We start from the raw sequence: 15,944 nt of genomic DNA, 5'->3' as shown, positions 1-15,944 counted from the left end.
CGTTAAGCCAGAATTATCCTCGCTCTGAGCAGTCGTCCGCAACAATTGGCCCGGTAAACACCGCCGCTTTTATCATGCACACGAGGGGAAGAGGGAAAAATAAAGCCTCAAACCATAACACGACAATATTGCAGTGGACAATAGCAAAATACCTTCATTTCCATTTGAAAACAAGCTGTCTGGCCTCAGGCGGAGCTAAATTGCCGCATCCGTTTGTTAATGTTCCCCAGTAATTACTTTGGGTCCGAATGAGGGAATGAGGTCTGGTAAATAGAGTTTGGTTATTGTCTTGGCGCTGCTGCAGCCTCGCAGCCCCGACATGGAGCCGCATCGTGATGTTTGCCGGCGAACACGTCCGCGCCGCGTGTCACGAGTCCTGCCGCCGTCGACGGCTCTGTCACGGCCGCATCCGTCCTCATTACCATGCGGCATTCAGGTTCGCCGCGGCGCACGCGCTAAATGTCAGGCGGTAATGAAAGCAGGTAATTCACTGAGGCACATCTAAAGGAACACCGACCCAGAAGAGTTTCTGTTGATCTGCATCGACAACTTCGGCTTTTAACGGTTTGTTGCATGTAAGTGTTTCACATCAAATCAAGCAGAGTCGGCAGAAAACTGAATCAGCTCTTATTAGACGCGTTTCCACTACAAATGTGCACAAAACTTTATCGATATTCACATTACATTGTTTACATTAGATAAGAAAATCACACGTGAATAAGAAATCATTGTCCTACTTCCTGTCGTCGTCTTCGTCATTTCCGTCAGTAGCAACATCTGGTTGTTGATCATGTGACTCGTGATGAAAAAAACAGTTTCCATTTCAGTTCTGTGAAACACTCTCATTTTGAAATCCGTCTCATCCCAACGCAAAAACGTTTTACCAGAAAACTTGAGTTTTCTTTCATTTCCATTAAGCAAATTTATTTAACAAATTTTACGGCCAGTGGAAATGCAGCTAATGAAATGAGTTACATTCAGTAGTAATGCGTTCGTGGGAAGAAATCATTAAAACTTTTCCTGCCAGACAGACAACATGAAGTAGGCGAAAACATCTCAAACATTTGGCTGACTTCCTGGAATTACTCCAAGAGAACGCTGGCCTCCATTTTTAGGCCGATTTTTGTTTCAATTTTTCCTCTTCTGACTATCTTAGCGATGCCCCAATTATCTGAATATTTGCTACATCGTGTTTAATCACCATGTTTGTTTCATCTGAATTCATGTTTGGTCGAGACACATTTTGCGAGATTTTCCGGTTTGAAATCTGCACCTGTTGTAGCTAAGAGTTTTATTCGCTGTGTGGTTTATTATTTTATCTATGTGAACCAGACGTAAATCTCTGCAAGCTTCACTGCAGAGGTCAGAGGTCATGACTCAACAATAAGAAACAGAAGCTGTTTCCCTTCATTTGTAATGCAAATTTTGTGCAAACTTTTAAAATGTCACAACAAAGAAAAGTGAATTAGTTGTGTTGGAGGTTGGATGTGATCTTTCTACCATGTTTCATATTTTCTGTTATTATTTCTATGATCATGAAGGCCACATGATCGCGCCCCATTTCCTTCCCACCGAAACGCAGAAATGTTCAAGTGCACTTAAAGAAGAGCTTAAGTGGAGCGTGAGAGGGAAGACGTTTAAACGGGACTGAGGGATGACAGCAGAGGGAGAACATGGGGTTAGATTAATCAGAGTACGGGAGGATTTCTAACCAATGGAGTCAGAGCCGAGGTAAAAAACACCGAAGGAGATTTACGTGTCACAAGCCAGAGCTGGTGGAAATTACTGCCAACTGACTGTATTTATTATCCGAGTTAAATTAGCAGCTGAGAGGAGCAAACGCACATCCAGACGAACTCTCCAATCATCCTCTGCCAGACTTTATGCTAACCTTTCACACGGCTGGACATTTATAAACTCAGGCTGTTATCTCAACACAAAGCCTTCAAAATGGAGAATTAACATGTTTGCAAATACAAAAGAGTTGTTGCAAGTCTTTAAAGAAAAATGAAATTCACTCACAAGCAGCTAAAGTACATGAACTCTACGACAGAAACGTCTTACCAAGCATTTTCTGTCGAGTTTCTACAGTTCAAATAAATTAGTACACTTGAAATAAGACAAAACTAACAAGTAACTTTTCAATAAATATGAGATTGTTTTAATTTCTTAATATTAATTAAGTTCTAGTGCTGTTAAATTAGTTCACTTATTACAGGACCTTTTACCGTGTTATTAGTGAAATAACTGAAAAGTTACTTGTGTGATGAGATATTTGCACTAGAATCTAGACTAAAAGTATTTGGTAAAGTTTTGTGACTTTGCAGCGTAAAAACACTGATAACCTCCTATTTTAGTGATTCAAACACCAAATATACCTTATTATGCGTTGATGTGGACAGTGGGAGCCGCTGCCACAGATGCTAACATCTCCCTTTTTTCCGCTCTTGGTGGCTCAGGGAATCGGCACAAAGGAAATAAACCAAAGGCTGATGATGCTTCTGTTCAGAAGTATTTGAAACCATGAATTATTTTCCTTCACTTGGCAGCTGTGTGCTGTTTGGTGTTAATCTGTCAGGTAAAAGAGAAGTAAAATGCAGTCGCCATGTTTGTATGTTGGGATCGGTGAGTTCATGTAAACGTCAGGCAGCAGCTGAGACGGTTTGACATTTAGAGGCCGTTTGAGTGGTAAATAAATGAGACGGAAAAAGTTCAGATATTTAATCTCTCGTGAATCGGACAGGAGATTAAACTTCACTGTAAACAGATCCTGACCCAAAACGGGACGTGAAAGACGGGATAATTACCTCCAGATCCACGTGGCGTTTAAATGTTTCATCTTCTGCAGGACAGAAAAGGTCTAAAAAATCATAAAAACTAACAGACACACCAGCATTTATCTAATTATGTATATTCCTAAAGATGCTGCTGTTTTTCCTTCTGCAGTGGAGTCTTGTGCAGCTCATGTTGACTTCATCACCTCCATTTGACCTCTTTCACCTCTCTATAAGAAACGTTTTAACGATCCACCTGCTGATGGGATTATAGTGACAGGACTTTCAGAATAAATTACTGCTTTACCTTTTTAAAGCTCATCTTTTCAGAAGAGTCCAGATAAATGGATCCACAGCTGAAATGCAGCGATTTTGTTTTTACATTTAAACCATTTTGTCCATTTAATGATTTTTCCTGCCATAAGTCATGATCAAGTCCCCAAATACTGAATTCATTGTAGAAGCAGGAAAATTTTAAATAACTTCCTCAAGTTAGCCAAAAAAAGCACTGGCCAGAGGCGGTTTTGGCTTTTCCAGAAAAAGAGTTTAAGTTTTGACGTAGTGACCTTTCACCTCACACCTGATCAGCTGTTTCCTCTGTTAGCATGCGTTAGATTGCGTTTCTTTGCCTGCGTCTCCAGACCACATTCCTGAAACCTCTGAGATTCGTTCCAGTTTGCTACCTTTACTTCCTGTTTACTGCAGCCATTCGTAGCGTCAACATTTGATTTTTTCAAAACCAGAAGAAGGAAATGAATCTAATTCTCTCAAAATTTGCACAACGTTTAGGTGGAAACATAGTTAGAGACTCACTGGTAATCAGATTCTGGTTCTAATACTCACCAACACTCGGAACAAAAAGAACAATATCATCTGCAAACAATGAGATCCTGAGGTTCAGCTCTAAACACTGGAAGTCCTTCAGCCTTTGGATGGATCTCTAGATATCCTTAAAAAGTGAAGGGCTTAGCTCCAGGCTAAAAACAAAGCGATTTAAAGTTTGTGACCTTGCAGAGGGTGTACATCACTGGATCCATGCAGGAGTAACATGAATCTAAATCTGGATGCCACAATCACCCAGGTGCTTATTTCAGTAGGATTTGAAACGACAGGCTGTCGCACCGTTCGCCCACCGCGCCCCGGCTGCCAGTCACCGCCGCGGCGTGCTATTAGCCCATCACACATGAAGCCTGTCAGCTTTCTGTGTTTCAGGGACTTTTAAAAGAAGCCAACACTTAACTTCTGAGATTATTAATACACTGAAAGTTTCCACATCTGCCGTCTGGATGTGCTTCTATTCACTAGAAACATTTCAGGGCGAAATGTTTCTGGAGAATAGAAACATTAGCCGCAGGTTGTTGCAAACTGCAGCTAAATGCGAACAGTGTCACAACTTACTGATGACTGAGAGCTAATAATTATTCTTTTTATCCAGATTATGAAACTATTTGAGAAAATTTGCAAACAAAGAATAAAATTTGAGGGAGTTTTTGTCCAAATTTTCATCCGAAATTCACTGAAGTTGACTTTCTGTGGTTTATAATTCAGAAACTTAATTTCAAATCGATATGGTTCCTTTATTCAGTGTTTAAACCCAGACAGGAAGTTTTCAAAGCTTTACTTGATGTTCTCCTGCTCATGAAAGTTTAATCCTAATATTTTCATGGCCGCCTCCATTACCAGGCAGCAAACCAGCAGCTGGTCCAGTTTTTCAAACAGCTAAAATATGGAACAACCTGCAGCCGTTTCCAGGTTAAACGTAACAATAATTCATGCTTCTTTGAACTTAAATGGGCAATTTACAGTCCTTCTGGCTCATCTAAGAAAAGAGATCAATAAGAACAAAAAATAAATAGAACAAAGCTATTCCTGTCCAAATGCAGCATAAATGCTGTAAGCTGAATGTTTTTAGTGAAAATTGCAGGATAATTTGAAATCAACTTCAGAGAAGTTTGCAAAACTGTTGAAGGGGGTTGAAAACGTTCAGTCATTGCAGCTAAGGAGGGTTAATAAAGCTAAACTGTGAGGTCACAGCGGTTTATGAGCTAAAATTAGCTAGAAAGCTAAAGCTACAGCATGTAGGCTATCACTACATAGCCTGCATGCTACACTAGTGACAGCATTCAAGAATAAAGTCAAGCTGCAAGGATGAATCGTATTTCGATAATAAAATCTTAATAATATGAGAATAAAGTGATAATATTTCAGGAATAGTCAAAATTACAAAAATAATCCTTCTGGATCATTGAAGATTAAAACTGAGAAATCAGATTTTTTTTAATTAGCAGTTTGTGTGAAAACAGTAAAATTAGGATTATTTTTCACACAAATAGTGAACTTTCCTACATTTAAATCAAATAATACAGTCCTTACAGGAGCCTTGATTCTTTCTTTGCGTTAGAAATCAAACCGTAACTTTAAATAAAACGGAATCCGATTGCAGCAGCTAAATGTTGCCAGGTTTCTCTCCAGCATCCTGCCATGTTAATTATCGGTTCCAATGTCGCCACGGGAAGAAAGGTGCCATTTTTTTGGCTGTGAGCGACGGCAGCCTGCAGTTTTGATGTCATGTTGGAAGGTGATGATAGCCAGTGCTGCTTTGTAATTACGCTGCTTTTTTCTTCTTCTTCTTCTTCCTGGTGAGTTTCATGAGCGACTCTTCGTCTGGGAAGACGAGCAATCTTCAGCTTCCACCTCATTAATTAGGACAAAACAGCAGCAACTTCCAGGAAGTCGCTTTAAATTTAGATTGGAGAACCTTTCTGTTTAAATATTTAAATTTTAATGAGCTAATGACAAAATGAAGTGAGAACGGCTCATTCAGAGGACGTTTTTAAGTTTATCACCAGTTTATAGTTCAACCTTTGTGTTGTAAATAATTTATTCACTACTCTATCATTCAGTTTTTATTTAATCTACACTTTTAGATTATTTAAAGTATATATTAAATATACTTAGATTTAGTTCTAGGAACCAACTTTTTTTTTTTACAGCAAAAAAATGTTGGAGAAATTGTGAGATATGTCTGTAAGAATATTTTACTAATATGACTTTATTCTTCAAATATTGTAACTATATTCTCTTGATTCCATTTTGTCATTTTTTATTTTTTATTTGTAAATCCCATGGGATCTCCATGAGTCATGAGCTGAGCTGAACCAAACTTTTTGCCAGCATTAAAATGTCTTCTTGCCTTTGAAGTGTGACCAACACGGCTTTGTTTATTTCCTCTGCTGCCAGTTACAAACTACAGGCAGAGCGTGTCAGGAAAACGGCGCAGAAAATCTGTTTGCTGATTGGCTTGACTGAAATCCACCTGGAGAAATCTAGCTCAATGGGAGAAATCCCAGACAGCGCTCTGACGGGAGATGAGAATTGAGGGAAAAGTCCAAATAACTTTTTAGAAACAGTTGCAAAACTGGAAGGTCGAGAACATTTTGACGGAATAAATACATTTCTGGAAGCTTTAATGAAATCTCAGGCTGACAGCTCTGGTTGTTGTGAGTATTTGCGGCTGCCCTCCTTCGGTCCCAGACACTCGGCGTTCTGCGCTGCTATCTGCAAAGTAGCCGAATCCCTTCCCTCCTTCGCCGAGCGCGGATCCCCGCCTCAAACTAAATGTTTCAATCAAAAGGTTTCCATCCTCCTGTGGCAGATTGCCTTTGTTTTCCGACGGATTTGCCCCTAGTTAGGCTTTGATTGCACTGCGCGAGGAATGGTGTGTTGCAACAGATTATCACTTTGAGCTTTACTGTAACTTTCATCAGAGAACGCGGCGCGTTTCCGTCTCATGTCCGACGCGTCGGTCCCTTTGTGAGCCTGGCTTTGTCTCTGCAACCCGGCAGCAGCAGAAATCCAGACAATTACTCCTGATTGTCCACGTTTCTGAATCTCCCTCTTGCCCTGTCGCCCTCTCCTGATGGTTATCCCAATCACTCTCTCTCTCACACACACACACACACACACATTCGCACATCAAGTCTCTCTTCATAAAAGATGATGAAATAGTTGGAGAAGTCGGGAAATCAGTGTCTGGTGAAACCGTTTTGGACTCAGAGATAACTGAGCCCTTGTGGGGGGAAAGAAGAAGAAAGCCCCGCTGGCTTTAGAGGAGAGTTTCCTGAGCGACTGCGTGCGTGTCCTGTGTCGCTAACACGCTCCTGCTCATCTCAGCCTTTATTAAAGGGGACACATTGTGGAAAATTCACATTTTGTGCATTTCTGTTTGGGTTTTCAAAAACAAAAATAACTCCCAGACAGTTTTTTCAGAGTTTGTGTTTTATGGAAAATGAGCCGTTTCAAAAACCTCCAGAATGTAACATCACCAGTCAGGAGGCACTACCCGTTGCCTAGCAACCCCGGCATAACCCAGCCCCGTTGCCTAGCAACCAGATTGGAGCTGATTTGGTCAGCTTATTTTCCTGCTGTATAGTGGCTGCTGGAAAAGACCAGAGTTTTGCTGGCGACTTACCAACCAGAAGCCACTTGCTGTGTTCCTGTTGGCTGTGCAGGAGGCTCCACTTTTGCTTTTCAGAGATGTACGGCTGTATAATTGTGAATCTGTTTGGAGCCATTTTAGTGTGTAAATGTTAACCTGGGGACATGGCCAGCAGCAGCTTGTTTGGATTTAAAGTGACAGAGGCCCAAAAGCTGAATGGAAAATATCATCATCTCAGAACGACGTGCAAAAAATGTACTGAACATGTTTTGTGTAGGCCGCAGACCTGTCCTCACCTAAAACGTCACCTTTCTTGTTATGCTTTTGTCTGTAATCGTTTTGCAGCAGTAACAGTCTTCCTGTTCTTGCCTCTCTCCTCCTCAGGGCTGCTCGTCTCCCATCGTGGTGAAGTTTGCCGACACGCAGAAGGACAAGGAGCAGCGGCGTCTGCAGCAGCAGCTGGCACAGCAGATGCAGCAGCTCAACAGCGCGACCACCTGGGGGAGCCTGACGGGCCTGGGCGGCCTCACCCCGCAGTACCTGGCTGTAAGAGTCGCCGCCGCGTCGCCTGCCTCCATCATCACCTCCTCCTCCTCCGTCTCACCCTGCAGCCCCGTGGCCAGCGCAGCCACAGTCAGTGCCCCGACCAGAAAGACTCCCGAAATACTCCCTGCCTCCTTTTGTCCTCTGCTTTCCTCTTCCTCCCTGCAGCTGACCCTCACCTTCATCACTCTTCCTCTTTGAATCTGAGCTAAAGCTAAAGCTAACCAGTTAGCCCTGCTGAGGCGAGTTTAAAGGAGAAGCAGGAAAAATGAATCTATAATCAGAAATGAATGTAGAAGTGATGCAACAACCAAAACATTTAGCTTTGATTGATTTAGCTTTAATTCTAGACTAAAATGATTTAATATTTTCACACTTTGTACAGCATGACATCTTTTGGCATTAAATCAGACTAAAATATTTCCTGCTTTAGCTCAGTCAGGTTTATAAACTATATTTTTAGTTGCTAAACACCAGAATATATTTGTTAGTATTTAATAGAAATGATTTGAACTGTTTTAGTTTCCTGGAGCTCAGAAGTGGTTTGTTAGCTTCCTTGGATGGTGGCGTCTTCGTCTCTGCGCCGCTCTTCAGGCCTCGACTCGTCAGCAGATCCTTCAGAACAGCTTTAACTTTTGCTTCTGGGTCGATTTAAACGTTTTCCACCAAACCTCCTTCATCTTTGGGACAGGATGATATCTAGATATTCCTGTTTCTATGCAAACTTTGACGTCTAACATCGTTTTCCTGATTCCTTTAGATTTTTAAATGACTTCATTGAAGAGCTTGAGCTGACCCCTTAAAATGCCACATCTTCATCCTTACCAGCCCAGTTAATTTAAGTAAATAATAATAATAATAATAATAATGTGATTTAAGGTTGAAGCAGATCTACTGCTCAAATCTCAGCATTTGTTGTAAAAGTAAAGCAGTAATGTTAGATTTAAACTCTGGAAACCTCCTCATGTTGAAACATGGATGTCTAAAAAACTGAGCTGAGTGTAAAATCTGCTCCATGTTGCTGTTTGAAGGACCTGGAGACTTCAGATGGTTCCGGTCCGACTCATTATTGGAATTTAACAGATTTATGCATAAAAATATCAAAACCTAAATTTCAGAAAGAAAAATCCCCAAATGCTTAACCTGATCTAATCCAACCGAACCAAATCTTTCAAATGAGAGGATGAGGAGGCAGATGCAGATCTTCATGTGAGTTTAGCTTTTATCCGCTGACAGCTTGTTGCAGGTCGTTCTGAAGCAGAGGGAATGTTTAGGGAGGATTTTACGCTTAAAAACAGTCAAATGTGAGCTGAAAACATGTTTTCTGATCTTGGCTTTAAAGTTTTGAATCCCTTTAGTGGAGCAGATTCATTAGAAAGACATTTCCTCTACAAGGACAAAAACAAACCAAGCCTTGAAGTCGGACGTTTCGTCACCTGCAGCATTTAAAACAAAGTTTTTATCTTTTCCTGCTGCTTTTTCTCACTGAAATGTCTGATGATCAAACGAACATCTGAGGAAAAGGAAGAAGCAGTTTGTGTACAATGTCACTGTGGAGGACTTTCACAGTTGGATCTTTGTCAGATTCAAGCCAGACTTTGACTAGGCCACTACAAACTCATTTAGAGGTTTGTTGAAATCCTCATTTGAAAGCTGCTTTTTATCTGTTGGCTCTGAAAGAGTTAATCTAAAAAAGAGCGATGACTTTTTAAGGATTTTTCTCAAATCAGTTCAGGAAAACGGATCTCAAACGGTTTGAGTCCCTGGAGGTTCGTCTGATTGGGACATTTCTTCTTCTCCCGCAGCTCCTTCTCTTCATCTTTCTCTACTTTTCCCCCCATTTTAGTGAGGCTTGTTTCGATTCTGCTTCAGTTTTTAAATTAACCACAGCCAGTCTCTGGATTAGCTGGGGGGAGTACAGGCGCTCCTTTACTGGATATTGATTTATTTGAGAGATTTTTCTGCTTTGAATCCTCTCTCTCCGCCGTTGTTGAAAAGAAATTCCCACAATAGAAACAAGATGTTAATTTGCTGTTAATTTGAGTCTTCGAAGGCTGAGTTTCTGACGCCGTCAGTATTCCTGATTTGTTTTGGAATCTAATTAGTCAGCCAGATTAACGCTTTCAAGCACAAGTTGTCTGGAGAACTGCAGGAATGCAAACGGCGCTCGCTTTGAGGAGAGATCAGACTATATTAGCAGCTCGTTTGCTCATCGAGCGCTGAGCTGGGAAGCGTAGCCGCTTCCCGGCGTTTCGTTGCTGCGTCCACCCGGCTCACTCTGCGTCTGTCTCCCCTTCAGCTGCTGCAGCAGGCCGCCTCCTCCGGCAACCTGGGAGCCTTCAGCGGGATCCAGCAGATGGCCGGTGAGTCGTCCGTCAACACGCTCACAATCTACCACAGCTCTGCTCTCTTTGTTGTAATATATTTATTTCCACAGACTTCTAAAAGAGGACCAAAGAGCATAATGGATGAACTCGCGTGGCGGAGTAAAGAGAGCTCGTTGCCCTGAAGATTTATTAACCGTTGCTAAGATTTGTCTTGATCTTTTAATGAGGCCAGGCAAAGAGTTGTGCCCAGGGCGTGTAGCGGCAGCGGCGAGGCTTTGTCAGGGATAGATGAATCACAAGAAAGGAGGAAAGAAACGGAGAAAGGGAGCGCAGAAGAATGGTTAAAGGTGGTGTGAGTGCAGCGCTGCAGGCTGGCGCCATCTACTGGAGGACCAGAGCCACTTTCTGCAGGTTCAAAGCAGAGATGAAGGCGTTCGCTGCTGTTTAGGAGGAAATGATTGGCAATTCAAAGCAACAAAGTGTTTTGCAGAGAGAAAGTGGTAAAAGCTGAGGATGGAAAAGTGCACATTGTGATAATCCTCAAGCTTTCCAGAAAGATCAGATCAGAACGATTGAGAAATCAAGTTTTTTAAGCTTTAAGTTGCTTAAGACTTTGAGACGATGGTGGAGACTCGCGCTCTTCATCTCCTCTTTGCTCTTTAGCTTCAAAGCCTCTTTATGTAGATTTTCTGCCGTCTTTCCAGGATTCCTTCGCAGTCGGGATAAGTGGGAGAATATGGATTTGATTTTTCAAGAAAATTATGGAGAAACATTTATGTGTCCAGACTTTACTCCGTTTCCTTCCTTCCTTCTTCTCTCTCTCTCCTCAGTCCTTTCTCTCTTCCTTTTCATTTCTTGTTCTTCATAGATTCCCATCTTTTCCCCAAACTTAACTCTTTCCTTTTCTTCTTATTATTGTATTTTCTATTCCTTCCTTTCTTACAGTTTTTTTCTCCTGCCGTATATAAAAACCTGCCTCTGTAAGCGTGTTTGTATTAAATGAGCTTCTGTCTCTGGAAAGTGGACGTTCTGTGACGTTAGGCTGAATTTCTCCGTCGTCCCGGTGAGGTCTGACCTTCTCTTGGTCGTTTTGAATCCGAAGTTTGATTTGAACCTCCAGTTTTCTGCCTTGCTCTCACAAAGCCGCTCCGCCTCCCAGTTTCCCCGTCTCTCCGTCTCGTATTCCTTAAAATCTCGCTGACAAATCGGCTCTGTGAGGATTTGGAACGAGCGTGGAGAGAAAAGCGTCGGTGCTCCATCTGCGCTGGTGAGGAAGAGCATTAGTGATTGGCAGGAGATGTGAGACAGCTGAATGACATCTGGTCCCAGTCTTTAACACGAGGAGCTGAAGAGCTGAGAGGCTTCAATTACACCAATGAGCTTTCAATTAGACGCAGCCAACGGCGGGCTGGAGCGGCGACGAGCGCTCGCATCCTTCCACACATATGTGCTCACACACAATGGAGCCGCTCACGCACCATCTGCACAGCCCAGATCCTCCGACTCCGATCCGTTTGTCTCCGAGTCGCCTCTCCATTCCTCCCCAACCGGGAGATTTTATTCTCTTCTCCTCATGACTGTCTGGAAAATGTATGTTCAGCGAAGGAGATAGCCTTTGACAAATGCAAGTAAGAGGCGCTGTGGAGAAACAGGGTGAGAAAAGGTTGCATGAAGGGAGAGAAAGATAGAAAGAGAAGAAGAGCTGCTTTGTAGTCGCTGCTGTCATGAATCAAACCGGAGAAAAGGAGAAAACAGTCTGGGAGGGAAAATAAAGATAAAGAGAGGACGAAAATAAACGGTGCAGTAGTCAACAACATACTGCACAATTAAAAGTGGAATTTAAATAAAATGGCTTCACCTTAGAAATCTCAGTTTGAACAACAACAAGCACTTCCAGAAAACCTGCTAAGCTTTTGTGTTAAAAAATGTTAAAAGTTACAAAAATGCAAGTTGGTGCCTCCAGTTCAATTATAAACCTGAGGCCCCGTTTACACGAAAACGATTTCGGGTGAAAACGGAAGAGTTTTGTTGCGTTTGTAGTGCGCATTTACACGAAACCACCGAATGTTTTCTCTGATAACGGCACAGATTGAAAACGGTTCCAGAGTGCGACGTTTCTGAAACGTACCGATGTCCGTTTGTCGTGTAAACAGAGAAAACGGATCTTTTCTTCCAGAGAATCCCCAGCTCATGCATGGTATGACGCAAAACATAGCTGCTTCCTACGTAGATGAACATAGACAACATCAGTAGCCTACAGGCTACCTGTTAACAAGCTTAAGGTTCTGTATTGATATTAGCTAGTCATCTTTTAGCTAACATTACCTTCATCCAGCAGCTTTACTCAACTCAGTCGGTTAGTTTGGGGAAAAAACTGTGCAGTTATTTACATTTTGCTGGTTTGCTGCCGTGATTCTAACACACACCTGCGCAGCAGCAGCAGGTCTCCTTCCCTGCTGCACAGGTGTAAACCCAGCGCGAGCGTCTCAGCGTTAATGTGGCGTTTAAAGGCGGCTCGGAAAAACAGGTTACAGCATGTTAGCAACGGATTAAACTGTTTTAACTGCTGGAAAAGGTGACAGAGGACACGGATATGGGAAGGGCGGGAGCTCCTATTTTATCAAATTTATATAGGAATAACAGACTGTTGGCCATTCCCAGGTAGAAACAATAAACAGCTTCCAGTCCGGGGCCCGCTACGCTACTGACACCGTGAAAGCTCAAACAAGGTGTTTCAGCAAAGTTATCCCACATAGTGTGTTTTCTCCCGGTACCTGATGGGGAAACGCGACTCGTGCCTTCAAGTAGAACTTTTTTTTAACACATGCGCACTTAGTTTCAAAGAACCTAGCGCCTACTAGTGGCGTGGCGAGAGCATTACACGTTTTCGATGTGTGCCGTTACTGTGTAAACACAGATCGTAATTAGAACGTTTTCATGTAAATGATCCAACAAAAACGGAACGAAAATTCAGTTTTTGTTGGATCATTGTCGTGTAAACGCCCCCTTAATTAATCCATCTGCACTGTCACTGGTGAATAAAAAAAATATTTAAAAATAAACAAAACTGTGCTGAGAAAGGCCACTAAATGGGAGGATTTACTGGTATTTGCTGGTATCTGATTGGTAACAGACTGAACTCCCTGCAATCAAAACAACTTTCAGATCTTAATTCAGTCCATTCCTGTTGATCTAGTTTATTATTCAATAACAAGACAATCTGTGGCTCAGCAGGAATCCCTCATCCAGAGCAAGATGTGGCGACAGTGGAGAGGAAAAACTTCCCTTAAACGAGAAGAAACCTCCAGCAGAACCAGAACCGGAAAATATGTTCTGTATTTAAAAAAGTAATGTGGATTAAAAGGGAGTTTGACTGAAAACTGATATTTTCTTAGATCAAACTAATCCAACTGAACATATCCTGACTTTTGGTGTGGAAGGGGTCAGATGGACGAACCGAGCCTGGGATTATAACTTCAGTCTTTGACTTTTTTTGGTAGAAATACAATAAAATCTCATATTTTCAACACATTTTTGTGCTTAACAAGGACAAAAACCAGACTTTGAATCAAAAAGATTTCCAAGGACGATGACTAGAGGGAAAGGACACCAAGATAAATCAAGATATTAGATTTGGGCTGTCGGAGCTAAAAGCAGAAACACTGGACGGACTTTGTGACAATCATTTAAGAAAGTGAGTGAAATAAACTCGTAATTAAAAGTGGAGACCAATAAAAACCATGAAGAAAGGAAAAGGCCATTAGCTAAACGGAAAGGTCAAAGAGAGGAAAACGGCCCAGAAGGTCAATGAAAGAGGAAGGTTGAGGATGGATAAATTAGAGCAAAGACCAGAAGAGAGGGGAAGAAAGAAAGAACCAGATTGGAAAATAAAAGGTTGCAGCAATAAATACAAAGAAAAGAACCTTTAATACTCGTGTTGCATTTTACAAACAAATCAGGTACATGCGCCCGTTCCAAAGCCTGATCGATACCATTCGCTCCGTAAAGTTGCACATCTTCTTGCTCATTTGCTCCATTGTCTGGCTCATACATGTAAGACACGGCCAGAATTAGCACGGCTGTGAACGCGTGTTTTTGTTAGACTTTGATAGAATGAGTGACGGCTGTTTTTATTCCTGCCTCGCCTGAAAATAGAAATCCATTTCAGCTTTGGGTGTATGACAGAAAATTGGAGAAAATCGCCCTGAAAACACAATTGGTTTTGGCTGCGGCGGTGTTCCCGAGCAGCAGAGACGAGTGGAGGAGTCGCACACATCGTTTGTGCAAACACGTCGCATTAGCCGCCCTGAAACTCGGAGCTCTCGCACTCGGCTGCAGCGACTTGGAGTCTGAAAACAAGACGAGGACTCTAAAAGCTGCCAGCCTCTTCCTCTCTTCCTTTCTGTCTCTTTTTAATCCTTTTAATTTACCAATCAGAAGTGTGAATCCAAGTGATGAATCCAGCCATCTGTTGTCATCGTTCAGTTTGGTTGTCTGGGTGAAGGATATCTCTGTCTAACAAGATGTATTTTCCTCGTTGCGTCTCGTTTGTGTGTCTCTCTACATGTGCGTACTCCCATAGGAGTGTATATACACCCAGGCTGTATATACAACACATACACCTCATATGTGCCACCCTTAACTTTAACAAGCTCATGTGTTGGAGACATCCTGTCTGTGGAAAGTTCTGCTTGTCAGAGATGAAGATGTTCACCGAGAGCGGGATGCTGACGTTTTATCGCCCCTTCGGCATCAATCAGCTGTTGGCATGGAGTCGTTAATTATGCTGAGAGAGAGTAGAGCTGTTCCTGCTTTCATTTACACTACGATAAAAGGTTGAAGCAACTTTGTTGTGGTCGAATTTGGAGAACATTTGGTCTCAGTAACGGAGCTGGCACATCCACAATGTGTTTCCAGGTAGTTCCAGAAACATCGGACAGTAAAGGGAACAGCTGTAGATCCACTGGACAGTTTCTTGGATGTTCGGCTTTGTAATGCTGATGAGATAAAATCCCAACGTTCAAGCCAGAGGCAGGTAGACGAAGGGGGCGTCTACTGGGCAGAGCCACACCTGATTGGACCAACAAAATGAAGCACAAAACTACTGGACAACCAAGAGTCTGATTGGTCCAAAATCAGAAGTAGTCGTTTGGACGATTCATGTCATCGCAGGCGTTTCTCAGCAGCCTCACCTGATTGGACATGTGTCAATGTTTTCTTTTTATATATTTGTCTAGCTGATTTATCTGACTCATTGTTACAACTTATTAAGCACTGAGATAAAATAACAACCGGCAAATTCTGCGACGTTGGCGGCTTCAAAAACATTTCAAAATAAGAGCACCAACATAAATCACCGTTTTAATAGAGATTTTTCAGAGATGATTATAATTAGGGAGAACTAAATATTGATATTTATTACATCACTAAACAAAGTTAAGATTGGTTACTGAAATTATGTAAAACTGATAAACAGTTAAAAACAATTAAATAAATAAAAAATAACATTATTTACAAAATGATGTTGCTTAAATGACTTTGGGGCAAAGATGTGCCAGCTCCATTATCTACATCCACACCTGTACAGAGTATGCTTTAGGAACGTTTCCTGATTTTCGCTTAACCTCCTTAAAACAAGATCCAAAACTAAAACTGGCCAAGAAGAAGTTATTTTGCAATAACATATTTTTAAGTATTAGACTTTTTAATGCCTTACTGACTGTCATTTATAATTATAAATCAGATCTATTATTTCTTTAGACTTTAAAGAAGCTTCAGTACCACCTAGTGGCTGATTTGTAGATTGCAACAAAAAGCACCAGCACCATCTGGGCTACCGTAGAACAACATAAACATTAAACT

The 15,944-nt window shown here is 41.8% G+C and overlaps 1 protein-coding gene across 2 annotated transcripts in view; it reads left to right on the top strand.

The window, feature by feature from the left end:
• celf2 (cugbp, Elav-like family member 2) overlaps positions 1-15,944 on the top strand; it is a 62,354-nt gene that overhangs the window by 32,196 nt on the left and 14,214 nt on the right. For both annotated transcript variants that reach the window (XM_016662041.1, XM_016662042.1), the window contains exons 5-6: positions 7,597-7,845; positions 10,055-10,118. In XM_016662041.1, coding sequence (XP_016517527.1) covers positions 7,597-7,845; positions 10,055-10,118 — 313 coding nt within the window. The remainder of the gene's footprint in view (positions 1-7,596; positions 7,846-10,054; positions 10,119-15,944) is intronic.

Source organism: Poecilia formosa, unplaced genomic scaffold (genome assembly GCF_000485575.1).
Source record: "Poecilia formosa unplaced genomic scaffold, Poecilia_formosa-5.1.2 Scaffold355, whole genome shotgun sequence".
Taxonomy (NCBI): Eukaryota; Metazoa; Chordata; class Actinopteri; order Cyprinodontiformes; family Poeciliidae; genus Poecilia; species Poecilia formosa.
Note: the sequence above shows the minus strand (reverse complement) of the source record. Positions and strands in the feature narration are given on the sequence as shown.